The sequence below is a fragment of the Ursus americanus genome, chromosome 21, assembly GCF_024610735.1.
Source record: "Ursus americanus isolate L20-20 chromosome 21, mUrsAme1.1.p, whole genome shotgun sequence".
Lineage (NCBI taxonomy): Eukaryota > Metazoa > Chordata > Mammalia > Carnivora > Ursidae > Ursus > Ursus americanus.
In genome coordinates, this window is record NC_142147.1 from 12,893,333 (window position 1) to 12,919,771 (window position 26,439).

Genomic DNA, 26,439 nt, shown 5'->3' on the forward strand with positions numbered 1-26,439 from the left:
CTAAAATCTCTTCCTCGGACAATCTGTCGGCGCCGCGCGCGGATCATGTTTCTAAGTCTGCCTTCCCGTCTCGGACCCGCAGGCTGTCCTGCCCTCGCCCCCACCGCGGGCGAGCCTCCGAGAACCGCTGCTCCCCAACCTCAGGACGTGGAGACTCTAGAAGGGTCGCGCCAGCTGTTTCCCCGCAGGGTTCCTGAGGCCGGGCGCCCGGCTGGGAGGCAGGGGTGGCAAGGTCGCGCAGGGGCCCGGGGCACACCGAGGCCAGGAGTGGCGGGCGGCGGGGCTCAGAGGCGGGGAGAGGAGAGAAAAGAGGGAGGGCGGGTGGGGGGTGGGGCGGCGCGGGGCGGGCCTGAGCGCGCCCCCCTCCCTGCGCAGCCCGCGCCCTCCCAGCCCAGCAGGCCACATCTGGCGGCGGCCCCCTCCCTTGTTTCCGCTGCTTCCAGACTTCGGCGGTGGCTGGAGGCTGCGCATCTGGGGCTTGAAACATACAAAGGGGCTGCCAGCAGCGGCGGGAACGGGCGGCGGCGGCGCGGGCTGGGGCGCGGAGGCCGGACCATGCGCCGCTGAGCCGGGCCCAGCCGAGGCCACCGAGTCGAGCGGCCCCTCGGAGCGCAGCGCCGCGCGGTGGAGCAGGCGCCAGCCAGGCGGCGACGCGGCCACACGCACCGAGCCAGCGACCCCCCGGGCGACGCGCGGGGCCCGGGAGCGCAATGACCGAGGCGCGAGGGGCGCGGGGCGCGCTCGCCGGCCCGCTGCGGGCGCTCTGCGTCCTGGGCTGCCTGTTGGGCCGCGCCGCCGCCGCGCCCTCGCCCATCATCAAGTTCCCTGGAGATGTCGCCCCCAAAACGGACAAAGAGCTGGCTGTGGTGAGTTGCAGCGCCTGCCTCCGGGAGTCAAGTTCGGAGAAACTTCGGGGAATGGGGGTCTCCAGAATGGCCACCCCCGCGGTGGGCACGCGGCGTGGGGAGGAGCTTCAGGAAATGGCTTGGGGGGGGGGGTCTTTGGCTAGCTGAAGGAGGGACCTCTTTTGCAAACCGTAGGGGAGCCTTAGGAATTGGAGAAGGCCTTTGATAAACAACTTGTCAACTTTGGAGACCGGCAGGGTGGTGGGCAGGGTGGTTGAGAAGCCGAGGTGGTGGTAGGTCAGGGAATGCTTTGGAAACAGCTGGAAGGGACCTCGATTGTAAATAACGGCGGCATTGTCTAGTATCTGGGGGATTTGGCAAGGGGGCCGCTGTGTAAACAACTTTTGGACACATCTGGGGGCTTGGTTAACAGGCCCTTGGCAAGCATCTTTGTAGGCCTTTGGCCAAAGGCCTGAAAGGGGTCTCTTTTGAAAATGGAAGATCTTTTGAACCCCTGTGAGACTTTGGGAAGAGGGTCGTTTGGCACACGATTTGGGTTAACTTTTGCACGCATGTGGCTAGGAACTCAGGGCAAAGCAGAGTTTGGCCAACATCAAGGAACCTTTGGCATACATCTGGAGAGAGGCCCTGGAGGGGATCTTTTGGCAAGTTTTGGGGGCAGGAGGGAAGCAGAGAGCACATCTTTTTCACCTGGCTCAATGAACCAGTTGGCCTGAAGGGTCAAGGGTTGCACCTCGGAAAGTTTCCTCGAACTTCTCCAGAGGGGTTGGAGAACGGGAGGAGAGAGCTGGCTGGCCAGGCACAGGGAGGGGCAGGCACACGAGGGCCCTGGCGCGTGGGGCGGGGGCGGACAGAGCCCCAGGCGCAGGCCGGAGCTCAGCCAGTCAGCCCTCCCTCCTGGCGGGGCTCCGAGCTGTGGCTCAGAGGTTGTTTTGCCAGCGCTCTGGGCTGGCCGGAGGAGCTCCCCCCTGACCAACCCACCGCAGCATTACACAAGGGGGCTGGGGGCTTCCTCTCACCCTGTGAGCCCCTCAGGGGCAGGGACCCCTCCAGATGTGTCTCCCAGCCTACAAGACATCTGCTTCCTTACTCTTTCAGCCACCCCCCAGAAATCTCCTATTCTTCTTCATCCTGGTCCCCAACTGGCCCAAGACAAGACTTTTGTACCCTCTGGTCACCCTAGGAACCCCTTCTCGGGATGTGACCCCACCACTCCCTTTCCCTGCATATAGGCCTCCGTCCCTGCTATGTCAACGGGTTGGGAGACCTTACATTTTTAGGGGGCTACTTACTTTAAAGGCCTGGAGCTGTCTTGCCTGATGAGGTGGCTGTGGGTTGAGGGTGAGCTTTGGAGCCCTAACAAAGCTCCATGGGTCCCCACACCTCCTACAGCACGTGGAAGTGCATGTTGCCCAGAGGCCATGCAGGGGGAGACTTGAGGAGCGCCTCTGGACTTAGATTGCCTGGCTTCGCATCAGGGAGTCACAAGCGACTGGCCTCCTTGGGGAAGTGACCTCACTTCGCAATCTGAGCTGCTTCTGCAAACAGCATGATAGTGGGGTCTCAGGGTTAAGGGGGAGGTAATCCTGGACACCTTGAAGGGTACCTGGGAGTGGTAAACACTCAACAAGAGATAACCTTTGTTATTACTCTCATTGTCACTACTATTATACCCTGTATTCCCCTTTCCTAACTACCCCTCAACAAGGTTGGGACCCCTGTAATAAGGTCTCCGGGTTCTTTTCATCATTCCAACATAGCACAAATCACACATCCAATTTTGCATTGACTGTGGTCCATCCGCAGCCCCGCACTGGGATTTGAACCCTGGATACTAGAAACATCTGCCGTGTTCACCAGTTTCTCCCCAGTACTGGCACAGGGCTTGACACACAGTGGGAGTCAAAAAATATTTGTTGAACAGATAAATAAGCTGGCTGGTCCCTGAAACTGCCCAGAGCCCTGCTTGGTTTAGACCTCAGTAAGCACCAAGGGCAGGATGGTTTTCTTTTTAGAAATGACAGCTCCGGGATTTGAACCCAGGTCTATCTGCTGCTAGAGTCCAGGCACATAAGCCTTGAATCTCCTTGCAAGGAAAGTGAGAAATGCCACTGTCATCAGCAGTCAGGTGAATTAAGAGAGACGGGAGGTAAAGGAGACTGGCAGGGAGTTCTAGTTCTGAGCATGGGCTCTGGAGCCAAATGGCTTGGGTCCGAATCCACCTCTGCTATTTGTGAGCTGTGGGATCTTAGGCAAGCTTCTTAACCTCTCTGTGCTTTAATTTCTTCCTCTGTATGAGAGTTAGAATAACTGCATTATAGAGTCACTATGTGGGGCATATAGCAAGCACCCAACACGTGCCCCAGGTCACGCGTTACAGCTTCTATGTCCCTCAGCTAGTACGCCACAGAGCTAGTTTGGAACCTGGGATTCTACCCAGGACCGTTGGGTCCCGGACGACTTGGGTCCATAGGATGCCATCCTCACGTGGCTGCTGGCCTCGGGGCGTTCATTTCTTCCAGCAATATCTGAACACCTTCTACGGCTGCCCCAAGGAGAGTTGCAACCTGTTTGTGCTGAAGGACACGCTGAAGAAGATGCAGAAGTTCTTCGGGTTGCCCCAGACGGGGGAACTGGACCAGAGCACCATCGAGACCATGAGGAAGCCGCGCTGCGGCAACCCCGACGTGGCCAACTACAACTTCTTCCCCCGCAAGCCCAAGTGGGACAAGAACCAGATCACATACAGGTGCCCAGGCAGGGCGGCCGGAGGCAGGGCGCCTGGGCTGTGGGACACTGGGTCTCCTTGGGCCTTGCGGTCTCCCTTCCCGGGGCCCCGGGGAGTACCCGGTGGGGGCCTGGCAGTTTAAGGAGTTTCCTACAAAGTTCTCAGGAACTAGAGTCAGACCAGAGCTTGAATCTCACACTTACTAGCCTTGGGGCAGCGGGCTACTTGGGTTCCAGAGCTCAGGCTTTGCAGTCGACAGAATGGGGCTAAAACACAACCTTCCTCATAGGTTCATTGGGAACTAAGCCTGGTCACATATATAATGGGGTACCAGGATATATATCAGCGTCCAGCCCACAGTGAGAGCGTAAGGCATGCGAGTCACCGTTGTTCTTAGATGGGCTCATTAGGGCGGTTGGAGGGATTTGATGACTGGCTGCTAATTGAGTTTTATATTCTATCATAGAGTTGTTATCATTGGTTGTTAATTGGGCTGAGAGCTCTGCTCTGTATGTCTCATGCTGGATTCCAGGGGTGAGATCCCTGCCCTGTAGCCCTGAATGCACTCACTATTCATGCCTCCCCGCCCACCAGCCAGAGGTGAGGAAGGAGACTCCTGAGCCAGGGCGTGGAGATGTGGGCTGGTCTAGGACTCCACGGAAGCTCAAGGCATTCTGGGTGGGCTGTTCTCCCAGTAAGCTCTGCTCCACACGCACACACATACGCCTGCCCGTACATACACACTCATGCACACTCATACGTGCAGGCAGAAACCTGTGCACTCCTTACACTCCCAAACTGCACATGTGCACGCACATTCGTACACATCCATGGTCACACACACAGCTGCACGCACACACTTGGGCATGTACGAGCATGCTAGTGTGGCTATGCACACTCCCATTGCTTTGTGCACACAGACACACTCCCACGCATTTCCACCCCCTGCAGGATCATTGGCTACACGCCTGACCTGGACCCCGAGACGGTGGATGATGCCTTTGCTCGCGCCTTCCAAGTCTGGAGTGATGTAACCCCGCTACGGTTTTCTCGTATCCACGATGGAGAGGCTGACATCATGATCAACTTTGGCCGCTGGGGTAGGCAGAAGAGGGGTCAGCAGAGGGCCGGTGTGGAGACAAGGGGCGGTCTGGCCATTAGAAGGACCTGGGGTCCTGAGAAGAGCTTAGGCAGGAGAGTAGAAGATGTGGGCAGCCACATGGACGTGGGGGCAGGTGTCGTGATGGTGGGTAGACACTAGAGGCAGTGTAATCCTGAAAGCAGGTGGTCTGTCTGCACCGCCCAGCATGGTACCCGCTAGGTCCGCAGGGCCATTCACATTTAAATTAGTTAAAATTAAACTGAAAATTCAGTGTCTTGGTCACACTAGTGACATTTCAGCTGCTCAGTGGCCACGTGAGACGAGTGGCTCTTGAATTGAACAGCACAAAGAATATCCCCATCACCGCAGAAAGTTCTGTTGGCTATTGCTGGTGGACACTGAGGCATTCTCGATGTAAGAGGGGTCGGAAACAGCGGAGCAGTGTAGACTTGCGTTCTAGATGTGAGAGGGGTCAGAAACAGCAGAGCAGTGTAGACGTCAGAGGAAGTGGGCTAGAACCTGGGACCGAGGGCACCATGTGGGTTGGTCTTGTGTACGCCGGTGGCAGTGTAGACATGAAGGTAAGTGGTGTGGACATTACGAGTGGTATTGCAATGTGGGTAAATGACATGGGCACAGGCAACCCGTGGGTGGGTGGTGTGCACCTGGGTGGCAAAGTACACGTGAGGGTTAACGTTGTCGATATTGGTGATGGTATGACTTGAGGGTAAGCGATAGGGCTGAATCGGCCATGTGGTTGTGGCGTGGGTGATACAGACAACAGTACAGATGAGGGATAGTGAGAGAGCGGTGAGGACATGGGTGTGGCACGGTAGTCTGCAGGTAGGTATGATGTCACTGGCATCGGATAGGCAGTGAAGATCAGCAGTAGAGAGACACTGGGGGCCATACAGGCTTGAGAGGGTGGTGTAGACTGTAGGAGGGTAATAATCAAGTCAAGAAAACTCTACTGAGACGCTGTGCTCCCAGGGCTGGATAGTCACACTGGGACACGGAAGGGGACGGATGTCAGAGTGGCCAAGGGACCACGGACAGGGTGTGGCTGGGTTTCCGGGCCCAGCTGGGGCAGCTGGAAGCTGAGACCCTATGTGTTGCAGAGCATGGAGACGGATACCCTTTTGATGGCAAGGACGGGCTCCTGGCTCATGCCTTTGCCCCGGGCCCCGGCGTCGGGGGAGACTCCCACTTTGACGACGATGAGCTGTGGACCCTGGGAGAAGGACAAGGTAAGAAAGTGAACAGCCGAGTCATGGCCGGGTCTCCTCTCCGGTCCTCTGCGTGCCTCACTGTCCCTGGCCACCAGGACCGTGGCTTCCCTGGCCACCTCCGGGCCCTCCATCTGCTCTGATGGGACCAGGGAGCTTGCAGTGGGAGGGAGATCCCATAACGCCGCTGAGTCAGAATCCCGGTCTCCAAAGAAGCGCCCGGAGCGGCTGACCCTCCACCCCGTGTTGTCCTCAGTGGTCCGCGTGAAGTACGGGAACGCCGACGGCGAGTACTGCAAGTTCCCCTTCCTGTTCAACGGCCGGGAGTACACCAGCTGCACGGACACCGGCCGCTCCGATGGCTTCCTCTGGTGCTCCACCACCTACAACTTCGAAAAGGACGGCAAGTACGGCTTCTGCCCCCACGAAGGTGAGCGGCCGCCTGCCCCAGGCTTTCCTCCTCCGGCTCCACCTCCCCAGCTCGCCCCGCCTCTCCCCCTGCCCTCCCACTCCTCCGCAGGCATGACGCTACCTGGCAGCCAGCATCCCCCCACTTCTTTCCGGCAGGTTCCACCATGCTCGCGTGCGCCACGGCTGTGTCCTCGTCCTCGCATTTATTTTCATGATCCTTTCATTAAATCGCTTGCTTGGTTTGTTCTGCCATTAGCAATAATATTTGTGAAATCACAGGTTTGATGTGCTAATGATTTTTTTTTTCCTAATGTGCATTAGAATGAACTTAGAACTACTACAATGCCCAGTGGTTCTCTCTAGAACCACTCTCTACCCGCCCCCCCACCCCGGGCCAGGACGGGGGCCTCAAGGACATGAGGAGAGGCTGGGGGACAGATCGGAAGCCCAGCACTAGGATTGGGAGGCAAGACTCAGACCCTGGGGCTGATACCCTCCCTGGCCTGGGGACACCAGCCCTCGGAATTTCAGCCGCTGTTCCCAGTTCTGATGCTGACTCTTCCTGTGTGTGTGTGTGTGTGTGTGTGTGTGTGTGTGTGTGTGTGAGACACACACACATCTGGGCGTGGGGGCTGTTCCCTATCTGCCTCTCCGGGTCTTTGTCCTTGCTTGTGTTTGCGTCTCTGTGTCTTGGCAAAGGCAATAGGCCTGACTCAGTATTTTTGTATGTGTTTTTGCCAATGCTTGGGACATCACATTTTCAGACATGTTGAAACCATATAGAGGGAGACGTGTTTAAAGGGGTAAGGGTACTGACATACACACTCAATCCTTTTTTAATATATCCTTCACAATGAGACACACTTCATAACCAGAAATCATAAAAAGACAGCCTGTTCGTCTTCATATTTGGTCCCATCATTAGATTGGAGGATTCTAGAGGTCAAAAGCCCAGAAAACTGGGGGGCTATGGGAGAAAATCCAAAAATTAGTTTTGTAAATACGTGTTTCTTTTCCATCCTGTAAAGATTCTTTGATCTACATATGCCTCTGTCTTTTCGGCTGTAATTTTACACGTTTGGGAATCTCTCTGACCCCATGGCAACTGAACACCGAGCCCCAGCCATCTTAACAGAAGGAAAGGAACAAAGAGCTGGTTAATCGTGTTCCTGTTTACGCTTTTAATACCAAAGCTCACGCGATACTTTGTATTAAGTAAGAGTTCAAGCCATGGACCATTAATAAGTCAGAAACTTTTAAACAAAAGCATTTTATGTATCTTGCATTTCCCAGTAGGGATTCAAGCAGAGTTAACCCTGCCATGTGTCAGTCCCTGTGATCAGAACAGAATGCCTTGATCGTAGAAGTGGAAACAGCTGTAATTCATAAGTTTGGTTTTTCCCTGCGTTGGCCATTAGCCATTTACTTGGTCTTTGGCCAGATGCAAGTACGTACAACACGCACGTGTTTGGGTCTTGGGATAGATGTTCTGGTTACTCAGCCCCTCCTGACTGCTGAGTCAGTGTCTGCTTCTCTTTATCCTTGTTGGGGGCAGGATCTGAAAGAAGATGGGGGCTTCCTGGGTGGTAGGCATGCAGCTGTTGGGAGGCCAGAGGCAGAGGCTGGCCTCCGTGGAGGTTAACACTTTGCCTTTCCTTCTCTGAAGCCACCATGGCATCTGGTTTCAATTTTGTCCCTTCCCTGAGTCTCATTGTTTCGGGTGTGGAGAAGGTCTCTTGGTTGGAGAGAGGGGAGTAGTGAGGATAGGGGGCCCTGATCCTGTGATCCCTGGCCCCCACTTTGGTCATAGTGGAGTTAACGGGGGCTGATGAGATCACCTCTGGCGCCTTTGCGCACAGATGGTCCTTGTTACGCACTTGTGGTTTTGCTAGTTGGCAATTCTAGAGACGCACCATTTTGTAGTTTTGGGGTGGGTGAAGGCATGGGGGAGCAGGGGGAGAACCCAAGACAGACAAGCCCAGACTCTGAACCCCACTGTCCCCCAGTTCTCCAGTCATAGCCTCTGTCTTGGGGAGATTGGAGTGGGAGCTCAGAGTGTGTGTTAAAAGGAAGACACACAGGAAGACACCACCTCCCTTCCGTTCTCCTCTTCTCCTCCTCTCTCTCCTGCAGGGACTACAGCAGGGCCATCCAGGAAAGCCCCTGGGGTCGAGAGGGAGGTGAAGCTTCCTCTGTGTGTGTGTGTGTGTGTGTGTGTGTGTGTGTGTGTGCGCGCGCGTGCGCGCGCCTGTGTTCTGAGAGCTGTTTTCCTATCTGTCCAATGGAAAGACTCTTGTGGTCCTGCCAGCCACAATCTGCATGGCATGGGCATGGTCAGGCAGCATGGACTGTGACCTTGGGGTTGTGGGCCAGGCTCTGGAGACCCCGTGCTGTGTGCCTGGTTTTAACCATTTCATTGATGGGAGGAGGACGTTTGGGTGGGTTGAAGGAGGCATCCCTAAGGTCCCAGAGGAGGGATGAGCTGGCCAAGGAGGCAGGAATGCTCTCCAGGAACCTGGAGAAACAACAATTCACCAACCACTAGAGACGGTTTTGAATATTCTCAGGATGCTACCACCTCGCTGGCCACCAATGCTGTGCCCACGCCGGTGCCCCGCTGCTCCTCGGCCAGGCAGGCGGTGGCCTCTCACATTTGCACCCCTCCCCTCTCTCCCCCTCCCCCCAGCCCTGTTCACCATGGGTGGCAACGCCGACGGACAGCCCTGCAAGTTCCCGTTCCGCTTCCAGGGCACATCCTACGAAAGCTGCACCACCGAGGGCCGCACGGACGGCTACCGCTGGTGCGGCACCACCGAGGACTACGACCGCGACAAGAAGTATGGCTTCTGCCCCGAGACAGGTGGGTGTCGCCGCCTCTCCCCGCCCCTCAGGGCCAGCACGCTGCCCCCCCACCCTCACCTCCTTTCCCCAGGATGGGGGTGCCAGCCAGAGTACTTAGCGGCTGGGACAGCATGGGCACCCACATCAGGACCGACGGCGGGCACCAATAGCCTGTTGAGCCAAACTGGGGATGCCTGATGTCCGGCCAGCTCGGGACCTTGTCTGAATGGCCCACGTTCCCTGGGCTTCCCTGGTAATTGTTTCTCTCTCTCTCCGTCTCATCTTGAAGTCTCTCTCGCCTGCCTTTCTTTGCTCTCCTCTGTATCTCTAGCCTCGGGTTTCTGTTTTGCAGTAAGGACTCCCTGCCTCCTTTCTTCTCCCTCCCTTCCTTGCTTCCTTCTGCTTCCTCCAGCGGATCTTAAGCGAGCACCTGCTTTCTGCAGGGACCCCACGCGGGTCCTCCTGCGTGAGGGAGCTCGCGGTCTAAGGAAGTATGTGGGCACCACTCGCTCTGCCCAGCCCCTCTGCGTCTGGTGCCCCTGGCCCCATCCGTGCAAGGCTGATTAAAGCTCTGGAATCTGGCTGCGTGGGTTTGACTCTGGCCCTGACACTTCTAGCCGTAGCTGCTCGGGCAGCTTTCCTAATCTCCCCGAGCTCCAGTTTCCCATCCAAGGAACGGGGGTAACTACGGTCCCTACTGCACAGGGACGTAGAGACATGTATAAAGTGCCTTCTCCAGGGCCCAGGGCTGAGCGAGGGCCCGGGGAGCGTGGTTCGCTAACATCCGCATCGTGTCATTCCCTGGGGGTGACCTCAGGTGCCTTGCGGCCCCCTGACCCGTGTCCCTCTCTCCACAGCCATGTCCACTGTGGGCGGGAACTCGGAAGGCGCCCCCTGTGTCTTCCCCTTCACTTTCTTGGGCAACAAGCACGAGAGCTGCACCAGTGCGGGCCGCAGCGATGGGAAGATGTGGTGCGCGACCACGGCCAACTATGACGACGACCGCAAATGGGGCTTCTGCCCTGACCAAGGTACAAGGCTCCGACCATTGGGCAGAAACACCAGACACCGCCCCGCCCCTGCCCCGGAAACCTTCCTGCCCCCCCCCCCACCTCAGGCATAGACACCGCCCCCCCCACCCCCAGACACCCACCTGTGTTGGTAGAGACACTGTGTTGGTGGAGGTCCTGCCTGTCCATGGAAATGCTGCCCTTCCCCTCCACCTTGACCACCCCTCCAGGTGGGGTTCTTACTACCCCAATCATTCAGTGCTGGGCACAGGGTACCCTATACCAGAGAATGAGGCCCTATGAGGCATTCCTGCTCCCGTGGAAAAGGCATTCCTGCCTTCAAGGGGCTGGATGGGCAGGAGAAGGGAGGAAAACAGAAGCAGCCTCGTCCTCCAACACCACCCTCCACGCTACACAAGAGAGCCCCCAGAGCCCTCCTTGCCCCTTCGACGCCATCCTTTGCCAAGTTGTGAATGGGGGATCTGTGACAGTGCTGAGTGCTGAGGACAGAGCCACCTGAGACAGCTCTCTGCCCTCCAGGGCACACAGGCTGGAGCAAGAGAGTGACCAGGAGATAGACCAGGACCTTACCACGAGGTCAGTGCAGTGAGCAGCCTGCCCGGGGGCACTGTGCCCACTCTAGTCGGCAGGGCCTGGTGGCATTGGGCTCAAGGCTCCGTGGTGGCCCCAGATGGCCAGGTGAGCCTGATATGACCTGCTCTGCTCCAGTTTCTACCTCAAGGTCGGAGTCTCCCTCTGTGGGAGCGGCTCGGGACTCCAGAGCTGGTGTGGTACCCTGGTGGCGTGTATCAGTTTCCCAGGGCTGTCATTCCCAAGCGTCACACACTGGGTGTCTTAAAACAGCAGGAATTTATTCTTGTGCATTTCAGAGGCTGCAAGTCTAAAGTCAAGGCTTTGGTAGGGCCACATGCCCTCGGAAGGCTGCATCGTCCAGTCTCTGCCTCTTTTGTTACATGGCCTTCAGCGTGTCTTCTCTTCTTAGAACGACACAGGTCACTTTGGATTAAGAACCCCGTCTACCCCAGTATAACTTCGTTTTAATTTATCTGTGAAGATACTATTTCCAAACAAGGTTACATTCACAGATGCTCGGGGTTAGGAACTCAACTTATCTTTTGGGGAGACACAGTTCATCCTACAACAGGGTTTGCGATGGGGTTTGCCCTCCGTGGCTGAGCCTGGGCAGTCACTCCCAGGGAGAGTGGTTTTTACTGCTTCCCGGGAAAGAAATGGTGGACCTGCTGTCTTACCTCTTTGGAGACCCTGAAGTGCAGGTTTTGCCCCTGCTCTTTGTAGAGAGACACAAAGAGCCAGCAAACAGGATTTTTAACAAGTGGGACTTGAAGTAGAGGATTTGCGGCTGTCTCTTGCTCTCCTTCATAGCTCCCAAGAATTCCACCCTGGAAAGGGACAAAGGGACTTGGGCTGACCCTACTTGAAAGCAATGGGCATGGTCTCTTGGTCCCAGAATTCTCAGAAGGAAGAATCCATACGAGCCTCCTATGCGGCTCTCAGCCCCACCATGCGATGTCCTCAAAGTCCCTGTTGCAGGGGCCAGAGCCTTGCTTCTCTCTCATCTCTCTCCCTGTCTCTCTGCCCCCTCCCCTCCTGCGGCCCTCAGGGTACAGCTTGTTCCTGGTGGCAGCCCACGAGTTTGGCCACGCGATGGGGCTGGAGCACTCCGAGGACCCTGGAGCCCTGATGGCGCCCATTTACACGTACACGAAGAACTTCCGCCTGTCCCATGACGACATCAAGGGCATTCAAGAGCTCTATGGTAACCCTCTGCGTGGGGGCCTCCGGATGGGGGCCTGGGGAGGTCCTGCAGCCTGGGATGGAGGCCCAGGACTCCCCAGGACGGCAGGAGATAAAGGCAAGAGGCAGGAGTGCTGATCTGTTCTGGGGATAGCTGAGCAACCCTCCCAGGGTTAGTCCCTTCCCTTTGGATGGTCCTTTTCCTTTCCAAATAACACCATCATTCATGACGCTCTCGGCTGCCCGGAGCCGCTGCCTGAGCTCGGCAGGGGAGAAGCCGGCTTCCCATTTTCTTGGTGAGTAAACGGAGGCCCGAGGAAGGTGACCCTCCTGGCCCAGGGTCACCAGGCTTCAAGCACCAAGTTAGGTTTAGAATCCAGGACAAAGAGCTAAACACAGGGCAGAACTGCCCAGCATATGGAAAGGCCCTGACGACACAGGGGGTGAAAGTGTCTAGTTTTCATACTGATTCTTTTATTTTAACGTGTAATAGGCAGAATTCAACCGGAGCTTGAAACCAGTGCTTTATTTATTAATGCTTAAAATGAGACTAGAGTGGTGGGTCCTTTAAAAAAAAAAAAAAAAGTAGCTATAAAGTGGTTCTGGACCAAGTCACAGTAGTGGAAATGGTGCTGGGAGGCAGAGCTGCGGGCACACGGATTCGGGAAAGAACACGAGATTGAGGGAGAGACGCCGAGTTCGAGTGTGTCTGCCACTCACGGGGAGCAAGAGATAAAGCAGGTCTTTACCTCCCTGGACTCAGTTTCCCCATCTCTAAGCTGTGGCCAGTTGCCATGAGGAGCAAAGGGATGGATCCTTGAGAGAGTGCCACATACCAGATGCTTGACACAGAGGCGGCCGCTGATGGCCCTGACTCTCCTGAGGGCTTAAGAACCTGAGCTTTGGGTTTGAATGGTTGGGCGAGTCACTCAACTTTTGTGGGCCTCAGTTTCCTCATCTGTAAAATGGGAGCAGTAACGGTGCCTCCCTGCCCAGGATGTGATGAGACTTGGTTCGGGTGACGTCAGCAAAGAGCATTTGTCATGTACCCAGTGCTCAGCGTTCTGGTTTCTCTTTAATGTCCTTCCCCCACATCCAGGCATCATCTCTGTGTCTCCCGTGGCCTCACTCCAAGGCCAGAATACTATTTCTTCTGACGCTTTGCAGGCTGGGTGGGCAGCCCTGGGGGCTTAGTGTGGTGGGGAGAGCCCCTGGAGCTGGGGAGAGTCTGAGGTCGTGTCCTCCTCCTCCAGGAGCCTCCCCTGACACTGGCACGGGCACCGGCCCCACTCCAACTCTGGGACCCGTCACTCCTGAGATCTGCAAGCAGGACATTGTCTTTGATGGCATCTCTCAGATCCGCGGGGAGATCTTCTTCTTCAAGGACCGGTGAGTGCGGGAGCTTGCTTCTTGTCCTTGCCTTCTGCCCATTCTCCATTATTCTTGTGCCCCCAGCCCTTGGTCAGGGAACTCACTGGGGGCTTCACAGAATGGCCTGTGTAGACAGTCGTCCCGTGTATCACACAGCCTCCAGATGTCAGTGGCTTACCGCAATGGGCATTTCTTTTGCTCTCTCCTAATCTGTGGGTCTGCTAGGTGTCTGGGCTTCAGGCTGTGGTTGGGTTCGGGTACGTTCTACATGTCACTCATTCCCCTGGGGTTAGCAGCTGCTTGTGGCAGATGACGAGCACGAGAGGCCAAATCAAACCACACAAACACATTTAAAGCCTCTGCTGACTTCATGTCTGAGAATATTCCATTGACTGAAGCAAATCACATGGCCACGCCCAACACCTACTGTAGAGGGGGGTGCCGTGAGGTCACATGGCAAACCCACATGGATGTAGAATTCTAAAATAGGGGTGGAGGGAAGAATTGGGAACAATAATCCAGGCTCCCACAGGTTTTCTCCCGGAATGGCCTTGACCCCAGATAGCCAAATCGTTCTTTGTAGGAGGAGCAAGTAGCCGCAGGGGAGAGGTGGTACCCTTCATGCTAGAGATAAAGTCCCCGACTCAGTCAACCAAGAGCTGAGACTCACCCAGCTGCCCTAGCCCTCCCAGAGAATGGCACGCAGTATCTAGGACTGCATTAAAGGGTCTGTCCATCATGTATCTATCCATCATCCTTTATCTACTATCCATTAGTCTGTCATCATCCATCCATCCATTCATCCATCCATCCATCCATCCATCCATCCATCTGTCCATCATCCATCCATCCATCCATCCATCCATCCATCCATCCATCCAGTGTGATAGTTGACAGAATGGGCTCTGGACCCAGATTGCCGGGGTTGGAATCCGGGACCTGCTACTTACTGGTTGTATGATTATAGGCATGTTAATTATGTGTTTCCATTGTACCTCGATTTCCTCATCTATAAAATTCTAACCTATTTCATGGAGCTGTTGTAGGGATTCGATGCTGTAAGATTAGATGCTTAGAATAATGCCTGACACAGGGTGAGTGTATTCGATCATATTAGGTAATATTGTCAACAAACAATTATTTGGAGCCTCCCGTACCAGCTACTTTGCTTTAGAGCTGGAGGTGGGAGATGCTGTGCTGGGAGCAGAGGGGCCACCTAATGCCTGGAGTAGCATTCTCAAAGAGAGGTCCGTGGCCTCCTATACCAGAGCCCTCCAGGATGTGAATGTTAGGAGTGTGGCCTCTGCGCCCAGCCCCAGGCCCTCTGACTGAAATCTCTGGGACAGGGCCCTAGGCATCTACATTTTCGCCAATTCCCCTATGAGTCTTACGCACATTGAAGTGTGAGCAGCCTCAGTCAGGTCTGGGAAACAGAGGCAGGGATGCTGACGGCAGTCCACAGCTGAATAAAAGGAACAGAGTTGCAGAAGCATTTGGAAGATGCTTGCCTGGACATCTGCGAGTGTCCAGGGCCTTTAAAGGAGAAGCAGATCCGGGAGGGAGTGACGAGCTGAGAGGCTGGCAGGGTGTTTGGGTCAGGGGGCCCTGCAGGACCTGAGCCACAGAGATGTGAGAATTCCTGGCTTGGGGGAAGGACGGAGGGAGCCTGATGAGGCTGGTAGATGTCTCGTGAACTTTCGTGAACCTCCTTCTCCTCTGGTCCAGGCATTGGGCTGGGTGCTGGGGGGTAGATGCCCTGCTTTTTGCAGAGTCTTCTGGCCAACAGGGAGATGGCCAAAATGCAGAGAGAGAGAGGAGACTCAAAATGCAGTAAGAAGTCAGGTACCGTGGGGCCCCGCTGCCTAGCACTGTCCTTAGCCTGGAGCACTTCCCACTGACGAGGCCCTGACCACGTTCGGAGCTGAGACCTGCGGCGGATCTAGGAAAGGGTGCAGAGCCCAGGCCCGGGTTTGGAGCCATCCCCTAATTCTAAAGGATGCTGATGAGTGTTTGATGGGTTCGTTGAATTAAGCAGTAAATATTTAAGCACCGGACATGTGCAAAAATGGGTGGTAGGCACTGGGGGGATGAGAAGGGTCATAGTGCAAGATAATTAAACTCAAAACCAGATCTGGGTTTGAATCCTGGTGGTACCATAATCTCTCTGAGCTTCATTTGCCGAATAAGGATGGTGGTACCTTCCTGCGGTGAGATGTTCTGGCTGCAGGTAACAGGGAACCCTGCTCAGACCAGCTTACACAGCAGAGAGAAACTGCTCTCATCTGGTACGAAGTCCAGAGGTGGGGCTGCCTCCAGGGGCAGAAGGAAGCTCAGTGACTCAGTGATGTCTTTGTCCACTGCCATCCTCTGCATTGATTTCCCCTCATGGCTGGGTCCCTCATGGTCACGCAGTGACTGCCAGGGACCATGGAGGCTGCAGGCTTCCTTGGCCACATCCCACGGGAGAGCAAAAGGTTCTCCAGCTGTGAATTACAAGTCTGTCTGTTCGATCTCGTTGGGCCCACATGAATCATATAGTAACTGCTGAATCAATGCCCATTGCCAAGAAATGCTAAGCTCTGAGAGGCTTAGACCAGTGGTTCTCGAACGTTGGCATGCATTAGGGTCATCTGGAAGGCTTATTAGAACAGATTGCTGGGCCCCAAGCCCAGAGAGTCTGGTGCCCAGGTCTCGAATGGGACCCAACAAAGTTGTGTTTCCCAGTTCCCATACGAAGGATCATCATATAGGATCATCCCAGCATGATCCTTCTCCTGGTCTGGGGACCACACTTGGAGACCAGTGGCTTAAGCTCATCAGAATGGGGATGGGGTCCGCTGGCGGGTGAGCTTATGACACACAAAGTTCTTGGCACTTACTAAGCCCTCCATAAATAATAATAGCTCTCACCCTTGCCAAAGTGCATGAGTCCATTCCATTTCAGTTCAGGAAATACTTCGAGTACCATTGGCCCCTGCCTCAGCGGACTTCTGATCTAGTAAAAGATATAAGACATTTTAAAAAACAATCAAAGTATTCCAAGGCACACAGTGTTAAAAGGCTCAGAGGAGGGGGGCGCCTGGGTGGCACAGCGGTTAAGCGTCTGCCTTCGGCTCGGGGCGTGATCCTGGCGTTATGGGATCGAGCCCCACATCAGGCTCTTCCGCTATGAGCCTGCTTCTTCCTCTCCCACTCCCCCTGCTTGTGTTCCCTCTCTCGCTGGCTGTCTCTATCTCTGTCAAATAAATAAATAAAATCTTTAAAAAAAAAAAAAGGCTCAGAGGAGGAAGAATATGGTATGGACAGAGGTAGTTAGGGAAGGCTTCCTGGAGGAGGGAGCAAAAATGTGGCATCTCAGCCCTGGCATCTTGCAGAAGGGCTCTGCCCATTCTTCAATCCTTCTCCAATGTGCCTTTGACCTTGTCTCCACCTCTGAGGGCATCATCGCTGGAAAGTTTTTGAGTGGGCTTGGGAAGGCATCTGTGGGAACAGCGGCAGAGTGACCGAAGGTGTGGTTTCCTGTGTCCCCCCCCCCCCAGGTTCATTTGGCGGACAGTGACGCCACGGAACAAGCCCATGGGGCCCCTGCTGGTAGCCACGTTCTGGCCTGAGCTCCCGGAAAAGATCGATGCTGTGTACGAGGCCCCACAGGAGGAGAAGGCTGTGTTCTTTGCAGGTGTGTGGGAAGGGCTCTGCCTCACCCTCGGCTCCCCGGGGCCCTGCACCATGGTTCCTGTGCACCTGTGGGCGCTCCTTCTCCTTTCTGGATCTGTTCTTTCAACCATCAGTTCCGAAAGCATGGGCTGCATCTGGGAGATTGGCTCAGACACCCAGCATCAAACAGCACTAGCCCACAGAGTGGACGTTCCATTACCTTTTAATTTTCAATCCTTCTAGAAGGAAATCCTTCCTCTTCTAGAAGGAAAATCACAGTTCAGTGTCAGCACCTCTAACACTTTTGCGATGCTAGAGCCTTTGGCAGGCAACAATTTTAGCCAGAACTTTTTAAATGGCGATGTCATTTTTAACATTTAAAATGAATTTATTTCCAAAAGATAAATGTCTTTCTATGGATTTCAAGATAAATGGCTTGAAGGCAAAATATAAAGAATAGTACGGAAAGTGTCTGTAGGTGGTATAAACGATCAAGGTAGGGTCACGTGGCCAACACTGGGGAAACCCTGCTCCTTCAGCATTCAGCTGAACCTCCCATGTGCCAGGGCCCAGGCCGTGCCCTCACGGAGCTCACAAACTGGTGGGGGAGACGGGAAAGCAGGCTTTCATGAGGAAATGTAGTAAGGGTGTGGCGGGGAGGGAGGGCCGTCAGGAGCCTGCTCTGGTCTGAGATGTGGGCACAGGGACAGCTTCCTGGGGCAGCCGGAGGCTCGGCCACATAACAGGTACATGTTCCACCAGCCAGCTCCCCATCCTCAGCCGTCCCAGAGCCGTCCTGGACTGGGGCGCCAGTTAGGAGAAGGCCTTCATGGCAGGTGTGGCAATTAGCATACCTGGCTTGGGGAGCGAGCAAGGGCTGCAGGGACCCCACTGCTCCCACTCACCTCCTCGGCCAGGCAACTTCTCTAAGCAGTTTGTAAAACCATATATGCGAGTCCCGATTCTGGGCACTGAACCGGAACGGAGTGGGACCCCGTGTCCCTGTGGAGAATGACCACAGTGGGGTCCCTGGCAGACAGATGACGGGAGGAACAGGCCAGGCTGAGGGATTTCAGCACCAGCCACCAACACAGCCTTTGCTTCCGCCCCAGGGAACGAATACTGGGTCTATTCAGCCAGCACCCTGGAGCGAGGGTACCCCAAGCCGCTGACCAGCCTGGGGCTGCCCCCTGATGTTCAACGCGTGGATGCTGCGTTTAATTGGAGCAAGAACAAGAAGACCTACATCTTTGCGGGAGACAAGTTCTGGAGGTAAGGGGTTGGCTGCGAGGGCGCGGTGGTGGAGGGGCGGGGTGCGGGCGTAGAAAGGAGAACAGCCCAGCCAGCTGCGTGGGCGTGGAGAAGACGCTCTGTGGTTTCCTGTTTCCTGGGTCAAGGTCGGTGGTCTGGGGCCATGGATACCCCCTCTCTGGCCTCTAACCTGCCAGAGTCGCAGGGTCTCCGAGAGGTCCCCGAAGGGTGAACATCCCTGTGCATGTTGCTGGTACGGGGCTGGTCAGAACCTCCTTTCCTTCTCCGAAGTCTTTCGATGGGGTCCATGTCTGCCTGGTCTGGAGCCTTCCATTTGGGGGTGACTCGCTGCAGAAGGGGATAATAAAAATAAAGCTAACAGCTGCTACTACTGGTGCTATATGCCAGACACTATTTCAAGGGCTTTGTGAGATTAGTATTGTTACTGTTATTCCCATTTTGCAGATGAGGGAAGTGGGGTTCAGAGAGGTTAAGTATCTAGCTTAAAATCACAGAGCCATGTCGTGGCAGGTTGGGATTTGAACCTTGGAATTCTGGCTCCCAGAGAACACGCTGTTTATTCTTCACTGGTCTATACTGTACCTGAGATAGCGGGATCCTCAGAAATAGGGGTCGTGAAGGCAGGGAGTGCAGAGAACAAAATATGATGAAGACAGAGGTGGGTGCACCAGCTGCCCGCAGGAGCCTCCAAATCGGGCCCCCCGGGAAGCAGCAGGCACCCTCTGGTGTGTCTGACACGGACCCAGTGTCTTTGGGTGCAGACTGGCAGGGGGCCAGTTCGGAAGCCAATAGCTCCCTATCAGAAGAAAAGGGTTCAATTCCAAGAGGCCACGGTCAGGGCTACGGGTCAGGGAGCCCAATATCCAAGAGTGGTCAGTGGAAGGCCGCCCAGACTTCTGGAGTTTGATTATAATTTTTCACATTTCCCAGACAAGGAAACTGTGGCCCAAAGAAATTAAATAACTTGGTATACGTTACTTAAATGCAAGTGTGTGGACCACAGGGCCAGGATGATAACCTCGTCTCCCGTCCCCGAACCCCACGTCCCGCCACGGTACCCTCGGGGTCATTCAGTCAGTGGGAAGGGGTGGGGGGTGCAGGGGCTGGTTCCTGCATTCCTGCTGTGGCTGCTACTTCATCTGGGCCCTTTGTCTGCCCTGGAACAGTCCAGCTTCCCTCCCAGGCCTCTCTCTTCTCCCCCTTCCCTGCTCCCCGCCCCCAGCTGCCCTGCATTCAGAAGTTGGTTGCCTGTGTCAGGGAGGAATTCCAGACACATTGCTAAGACACTTAGCAACTCACGCTGATGGATATCTCAAGCCTCAAGAAAGAACACAGTCAGCCAGGAAACCTCGGAGCGGGCTTTCCGCCCACAGGCTCCGGAACACTCCTCAGCACCAGCACGTACTACGAATGGCATCTCAGCGTGGCAGGCACCCTGAATCTCCAAATCTTAGAGTGTGGACAGTGAGAGGCACAGACACACAGAAACGTGATTCTCAGAATCAAATCATAAAGACTAGAGTCTACGATTCAGGGTGTGGGAAGGACTTCTCTAACTGCCCTCCAGTGCCCCCTGTGGTCATAAAGGACAGATGTAGCCACGTGTGAATACAAGTGTGCATGCACGCCGGCGCGGGCCGTGGCGGTGCCTTGCTGGGTTTCGGGCGGGGTTACCTGCTTCCCGGTCCCTTTCTGCAACAAGCCCACCTTCCAAAGCTGAGGTCCAGGATGCCCTGCTGTAGGTCGGTGACACTTAAATGCAGCAGAGCCGAAGTCCTTATCCAAAGCTCAGGACTGGGTTTCCAGAAGAGACAGATATGTCTCCCAAAAGAGGTGGTTGATGAACTTGAGACATTGTTACTGGAGGTCAGTCTGCAGAGGCCCCGGAGGAGAACAGAGAACCCCCGATGACAGATGCAAGCATCTGCCTCCAGCCTGGCATCCCCTAGTTTATGCCAGGGAATACTCAGGTCCTGCTTCTGGAAGCTTCCACGAATATTCAATATCTCCTATGCGCCAGGCACTTAGCTGAGTGCTGGGAGGCAGTGGTCAAGAACTAGTCACACTTTTCCTTGTGGAGCTTATGAGAGAATGAGGGAAACAGACATACATGCATTTCACCTTTATTTCTTATTTAAGATAGATACTATTATTAGTCCCATTTTCCAGGTGTAGAAACTGAGGCTGAAGTGTCTCAAGGATACACACCCGTGGAAAAGCTGGGATGCAAGTGTCTGTGTTTTGTTTTGTTTTTTAAAGATTTTATTTATTTATTTGACAGTGAGAGAAGAAACACAAGCAGGGAGAGTAGGAGAGGGAGAAGCAGGCTCCCTGTTGAGCTCAGAGCCTGATGTGGGGCTGGATCCCAGGACCCTGGGATCATGACCTGAGCCAAAGGCAGTCACTTTGACTGAGCCACCCAGGCACCCCGAAAGAAACTTCTAAGACAGCCAGCAGGAAACACTGTAGGAGCCTGGGGACAGAGAGCTAAATGGAGAGCTTTAGGCCCCTGCAAAGCCAGCACCTTCTAATGCCATGATACCGTGTTCTTCCCAGAGGAAAAGAACGTGGAGGCAAATTGGTTCACTTCTCTGAGCCTTGGTTTCCGCATCTATAAAATGGGATTGCTTCCTGCCTTGCCCGCCCTCTGTGAGCAGACTGGACACAAGCAGAGGACACACAGCTCCGAGCCGGGGCGTTGGGAGGCGATGTGGGTGGAGTGCTGGGACGCTGAGCTGCAAACTTGGTTTTGGGATGCCAGGTCACGAGGAAGCATGTTAGGTTTTGCAAGCAGTCTTATGATGCAGCTGGGATCAAGGAAGGGTTTTCTGGCAGTTCTCAGGGTGACAGGGAGAGGGGGACGTGAAGCCCCCTGCAGAATGGAACTTACAGGGGAAGCTGTTGTTGGTGCCTCGGGTCGGGGTGGTCAGGCTGGCCGTGGGGACGAGGATCCACCCTAAGGCACAGCAGAAGAAAGCCTGGCTGTCACCAGAACGGCATTCAAACATGGGTCTGTCTGGAAAATGAGCTCCACAAGAGCAAAACGTTATCTTGATTCATGAACTACCCACAGGCAGACAGACGGAGGGCTCATTAAGTATTCAGGGAACAACGAGTAGGTTGAGTGCAAGTAGAGAAGCAAAGGAATCAAAGTGACCCGAGCACTTAAAAAATTCTCCCCGAAATGAAAAAGGTGGTGGCATTGCTAGCCCGGAAGAAGAACATGCCAGCTAATACTCAGGGTATCTACCTGGATAAAGGGCACGGCCCAGCATAACTGCTCACTCTGGTGGCTGCAGCAGGGACGGCAGTGGCGGGAGGCCCGCCCCGTGACTAACAGGGCCTGGACTCCCGCACCGCCTTGCAGTGTAACCTGGCCCTCCGTGCCAGGTGAGATCATCTCCCAGGGTGTGGGTTGTCACTCCACCTGATGGATAAAGAAGCAGCAGTTCAAGCCTCTCCGTGAAAGGCTGCGTAGGCTGTAACCTATCCTTGGGCTCCTAGTCCAGTGCTCCTCATACCACAGCACACAGCAGGGATCAGAGTTTATAAAGGGACTAACATTTCCCAAATACTTACCAAGTTGCAGATACGGAGACAAGCACCTTGCATACGTTCTTTCATTTCTTCTACAGGTTAATTAAAAACATTAACTACAGCCCCATTTTACAGGTGGTAAAATGGAGGTTCAGAGAGCAACTTGCAGCCCTGGAGCCAGACAGGCCCGGGTTGGATTACCACTTGGAAGCTGGGTGCCCCTTCGAAGCCTCTGGTCTGTAAAATGGGTATCACGGTATAACCGTGTCCTGGCATTGTCACAAGAATTGACTGAGAAAGTATATGGGAAGTGGTTAACACACCGCTTTACGTGTTAGCAGTAGTCACCAAATTGCTTTTACGGGATTGTTTAAGGTCATGTAATTCATGAGTTGTGGGGTTGGGACCCAGAGCCAGTCTGACTGCCTGGCCTTCCTTTGCAGCTGGCGGCCTCCCAGCAGGGCTGGGTCTGGTTTCCCAGGCTCAGCCAGGACCTGGTAGCTGGGCCCTCCCAGCCAGGTTTGGAGGAGGGCTGGCCTCTAGGGAGGTGCCGCGGCTTCCTCATGTCCATTTGCTTGCAGGTACAATGAAGTAAAGAAGAAGATGGATCCTGGCTTCCCCAAGCTCATCGCCGATGCCTGGAATGCCATCCCCGACAACCTGGACGCCGTGGTGGACCTGCAGGGCAGTGGTGAGCTGCCCGGGCCCCTGTCCGCTTTCTAGGACATGCCTCCCCGCCCCCAGCCCCGGCCCAGCTCCGCACAAGCACACACTCCCTCATTGTGCAGGGAGGCAGGCGGCGCTCGGTGGGGAAAACAAACCAGCCCCTTCAGCCCGGTGCTGGGAAGGCATCCAGACCCCTGACCTCTGCTCACTCAGCCGGCTCCAGGCAGTAAGACCCAGAAAGGCCCCTCACAGCTGCAGGGCCTGGAGCCAGGGAAGGGGAGGGCAGGAGGCCGGCTGGAACAAGAAACGTGGGCTCTGTGCCCTGGATTCATTCTGGGGTTTGGTCCAGGCCCTTTCAGTTTCCACAGGAGGCCTTGTGACTGCCTCCCATTAGCAGAAGGATGGCTCCATTTGAGACAGGACAGATTGGGTCGTGCCCTGTGGCTGATGTGGCAGAGATCTCCCATTCGCCGGTCCCTCGCTGAATAAAATACAACCAGTATCGGCAAGGGATAGCATTTGGAGTCTGCAAACCATATTCCCGAGGAGGCTTCTGGGAGGTCTGCAGGGGCCTGGAAAGGGGTCCGGTTTGGCTTTTCAGAAGAGGTTGCAATTAAATTCCACAAAGATTTCTTTTGAGCCCCTATCTTATGCGAAGCACATGGCCCTAACCTGCCGTGGCGAAAGGTCTCACATGTCCAGGAAAGAGCAGTGTATCATCGAGGGGCTAGGTCAAGGATTATCTTCAAGAATCAACTTCTAAGGAGTGCCCAATATGTGCTGGGCTTTTCAAGGAAGTAAATGAGATCATGTATGTCAGGAGTCACACAGTTGAAAGCCCATGGGGGCCAGGCCAGTAGCGCAGATGCGTGAGGCAGGCCAGGCAGACAGGAGGGAGGGGTGGGGTCTGTGGTAAACCAGAAGGTTCATGGCTCATTACAATCATCTGCTTCTCGCGGTTGCTGCAAAAATGGGGGCCCCGTGCGGTTAGATAGTCTAGCTGTTTAAAAAGGAAGTGAGAAATGTATATTTTCGTGTGAAATTTCCAGATGTTTATATGTTGGCACCTTACTCAGAATTCAGAACAAAACAAAACAAAACAAAACACTTGTGTGAGCCAAATACAACCCAGCTGTAGGCCTGACAGGGCTAGGAGTCTCCTGGTTTGCCATCTCTGGTCTATGGGAAGTGCTTCGTTGGTGTCCGTGCTCAGCGGAGTGCTGTTGTTTGTATTAATAATAGTGCACGTTATCTGATTTCGTCCTCTCCACAAGCTCTGAGAGGTCGGTGTCTTTATCCCCATCTTCGAGATGAAGAAGCAGAGACTTGGAGAGCTTACTTCCGCAGCCATTCCCCTTCCTCTGGTCTCCAAGGGGTCTTCTCTGGTTGAAAAGCTTTTTCCCTGTGGCAGGTGACTCTCAAAGCTCCCAGGAACCTTGCATGTCGGAGGATGGAGTGATGACAGCTTCCCCTCTTTCTCGTCCCAGGTCACAGCTACTTCTTCAAGGGCGCATATTACCTGAAGTTGGAGAACCAAAGCCTGAAGAGCGTGAAATTTGGAAGCATCAAATCCGACTGGCTGGGCTGCTGAGCAGGGTCTGGTTCCCCCAGGCCCTGCCCCTCCGTCGTCTTCTGCCTACCGAGCCCTGAGCACCAGGGGAGGACCTGGATGGGCCTGGCAGCCTTCAGCTCTGTAGTTAATCGGCGTGCTCACCCCTCCCTGGTAATTTAAGGTTCTGGAGAGTGGCTCTGCCCTGTGCCCAAGGAACGGTGCTGACTGTACCCCTCCCAGCTGCCCTCACCTCCCCATCTGTATCCCACCAGCCCTCCAGAGCCACCCCCAATATTCTCAATCTCTTTGATATTCTCAAGGCAGCCCTGCCTTGGGCTTCCCTGGTGCTCCCACACTTCAGGCTCTCCTCCCGCCACGACTTTCTGTGGCTTACAGCACCCTCAGAGCCAACAGACAGAGACTGTCTCAAGAGGGCACTGGTGGCCCGACAGCCCAGCCTGGCATGGGGCAGTGGGATAGGGGCGTGGTCCCGCGGCCGCCCCGCACACCTGGCTTCTCACTGCTGGCTGCCCTTAGGACCTCTCCTACCTTAGCGGTACGCTTCATATGCACTTTGTTCTTTTCTTTCGATTTTTATTTTTCCACTTTGACATGGAATTTCTTGACAGAAGGACTCAGGTTGTCTGAAGTCACTCTGCGATGCATCTCAGCCCACGTGGGGATGGTCACTTGTTCCCTCTATTAGTACTATGCCCCGACCCCATCACTTCCTCCACTGGCTGGAGGAAAACCAAGCCACGGCTCCCGCTCAGCCCCGCCCCCCCCACAGTTCCCCATGGGAAATGTCAACGAGTATGAATAAAGACACCAATAGAGTGGCAGTGTTTGCCGGCTGTTTGTTGCCGAGCCTAGAGGGGCCATGGCCCCAGGTGGAGGAAAACAACTTAAAAAGTTTCAATCTCTGCTCCCTGCGGGGGCTCAGGTGACATTTGCTGCAAAGGTCAGAGCTGCCAAAATAAACAGCAAGAGACCCTCCAAGTGGGTGAGCTGGTGTCCCTCTGTCTCCTGGAAAGAGCCTAGAAATAGCAGCAGTTCTCTCACTTTGCTGGCAGGGTCTCGTTCAAAGCTTCCTTCCTTTTTGAGTGTCCCTTTCTTCGCGGACAGCAAGGCCACTTCTAACGCTACTACTAACAGTGAACAACAGTAACACACCCTCTCCGTTACTAGAGCGCTTACTAGGTGCCAGGCACTCGACACACATCACTTGGTTTAACCTCTACAACAACCTAAAGAGGGGGAACCTATGATCCCCTTCTATATAGAAATCCCGGAGCTGCTGGATAACAAATTGAAGGCCTGGGATTATTTCAGAGGCCCCTTCTGCCTCTGATAGACTTACTGCTTCAGGCCTCTCATGGTGGGGTTGGTGGGGAAGGGGGCGAAGAGTAGACAGGACTCTCTGGAGGTGACTTGCGTGGGCCAGGAGTCATTTTTTCTCCTCCCTGGGCCCTGCCTGATGGCTCAGGTCCTTGTGGGTCCTAAAGAAACAGACTTCAGTGCAAGTTTCTGGCTGAAGAGCCACATGGGACTGCCAGCCTCTACTCAAAGACCCCCAAGGCTTATATCATAATTGTCATATACTATTATTAGTCTGCTCCATTACACTGAGAACATTCAGCTGCTCCATGACGTAATACCTGAAAGGCGCCATTTGTTGACTGCTTTCCTATGAACACTACACGTTTTTAAAAAACTGTTACTGCAATCCTATGGGGCAGAAATTAATCATTCCCCATGCTTAGATGAGAGTACAAGCTCAGAGAGGGTGCGTGAGGAGCTGAAAGCCACACATCTCTCTGGTGGGGTTGGAAGATTTGAGATTCGGCGGTACTAAGCGTGAAGCACCCCTGTGCTATGGCCCAGACCGATGCTCACCGTGCCCTCTAGCCTGCAGTGAGCAGTTGACCGGTAATTGTAAGTCATTCCCCATCTTCCTCTGCTTCTCAGCGCTCAGGGCTTGACCAGCTGACCTCAGGGCCTATCTTCCTCAGCTCCACCACCAGCCATATAGGTCCCGATAGTCCCCTGAACTTCCTCAGGGTGAAATGGAACCACAGCCCAAATCATTTCCCTTCTCGGGGCCAGGTTCCTCATCAAGTGTGAAAAGCAATAGTTGTTTCTTTTTCTAGTAACAGTATTGGGAAAGCTCAGTTTTCCTTGGGAGAGCCATCGCCCAGGTCAGTCCATGTTTTGAGGGGAATATTCCACCCCCGGTACCAATCTTTGCGTATACAGGACTCTTTCAGCGGTCACTGACAAACATCCACCTCATACTGGTTTAAGCAAAGCCAAAACATATTCCAGGTATCAGACGCGTACAACAAAACGCACCCTGGATATAGTAACTCACTTCAATGGAACAGCCTGGCAGTGGCTGGACTGGGGTTCTGTTTATCTGAGTTCTGT

General features: G+C 54.7%; 1 protein-coding gene across 1 annotated transcript; it reads left to right on the plus strand.

Moving 5' to 3' along the window:
* The first annotated feature begins 379 nt into the window (after positions 1-379).
* On the plus strand, positions 380-24,854 carry MMP2 (matrix metallopeptidase 2). The gene is made up of 13 exons (XM_045806811.2): positions 380-866; positions 3,389-3,615; positions 4,546-4,694; positions 5,815-5,943; positions 6,179-6,352; positions 9,020-9,193; positions 10,032-10,205; positions 11,827-11,982; positions 13,214-13,349; positions 16,871-17,007; positions 18,098-18,257; positions 22,376-22,485; positions 23,948-24,854. Exons 1-13 carry the CDS (start codon positions 711-713, stop codon positions 24,049-24,051), a joined length of 1,986 nt encoding a protein of 661 aa, XP_045662767.1. The 5' UTR covers positions 380-710; the 3' UTR covers positions 24,052-24,854.
* The last annotated feature ends 1,585 nt before the right edge of the window (positions 24,855-26,439 follow it).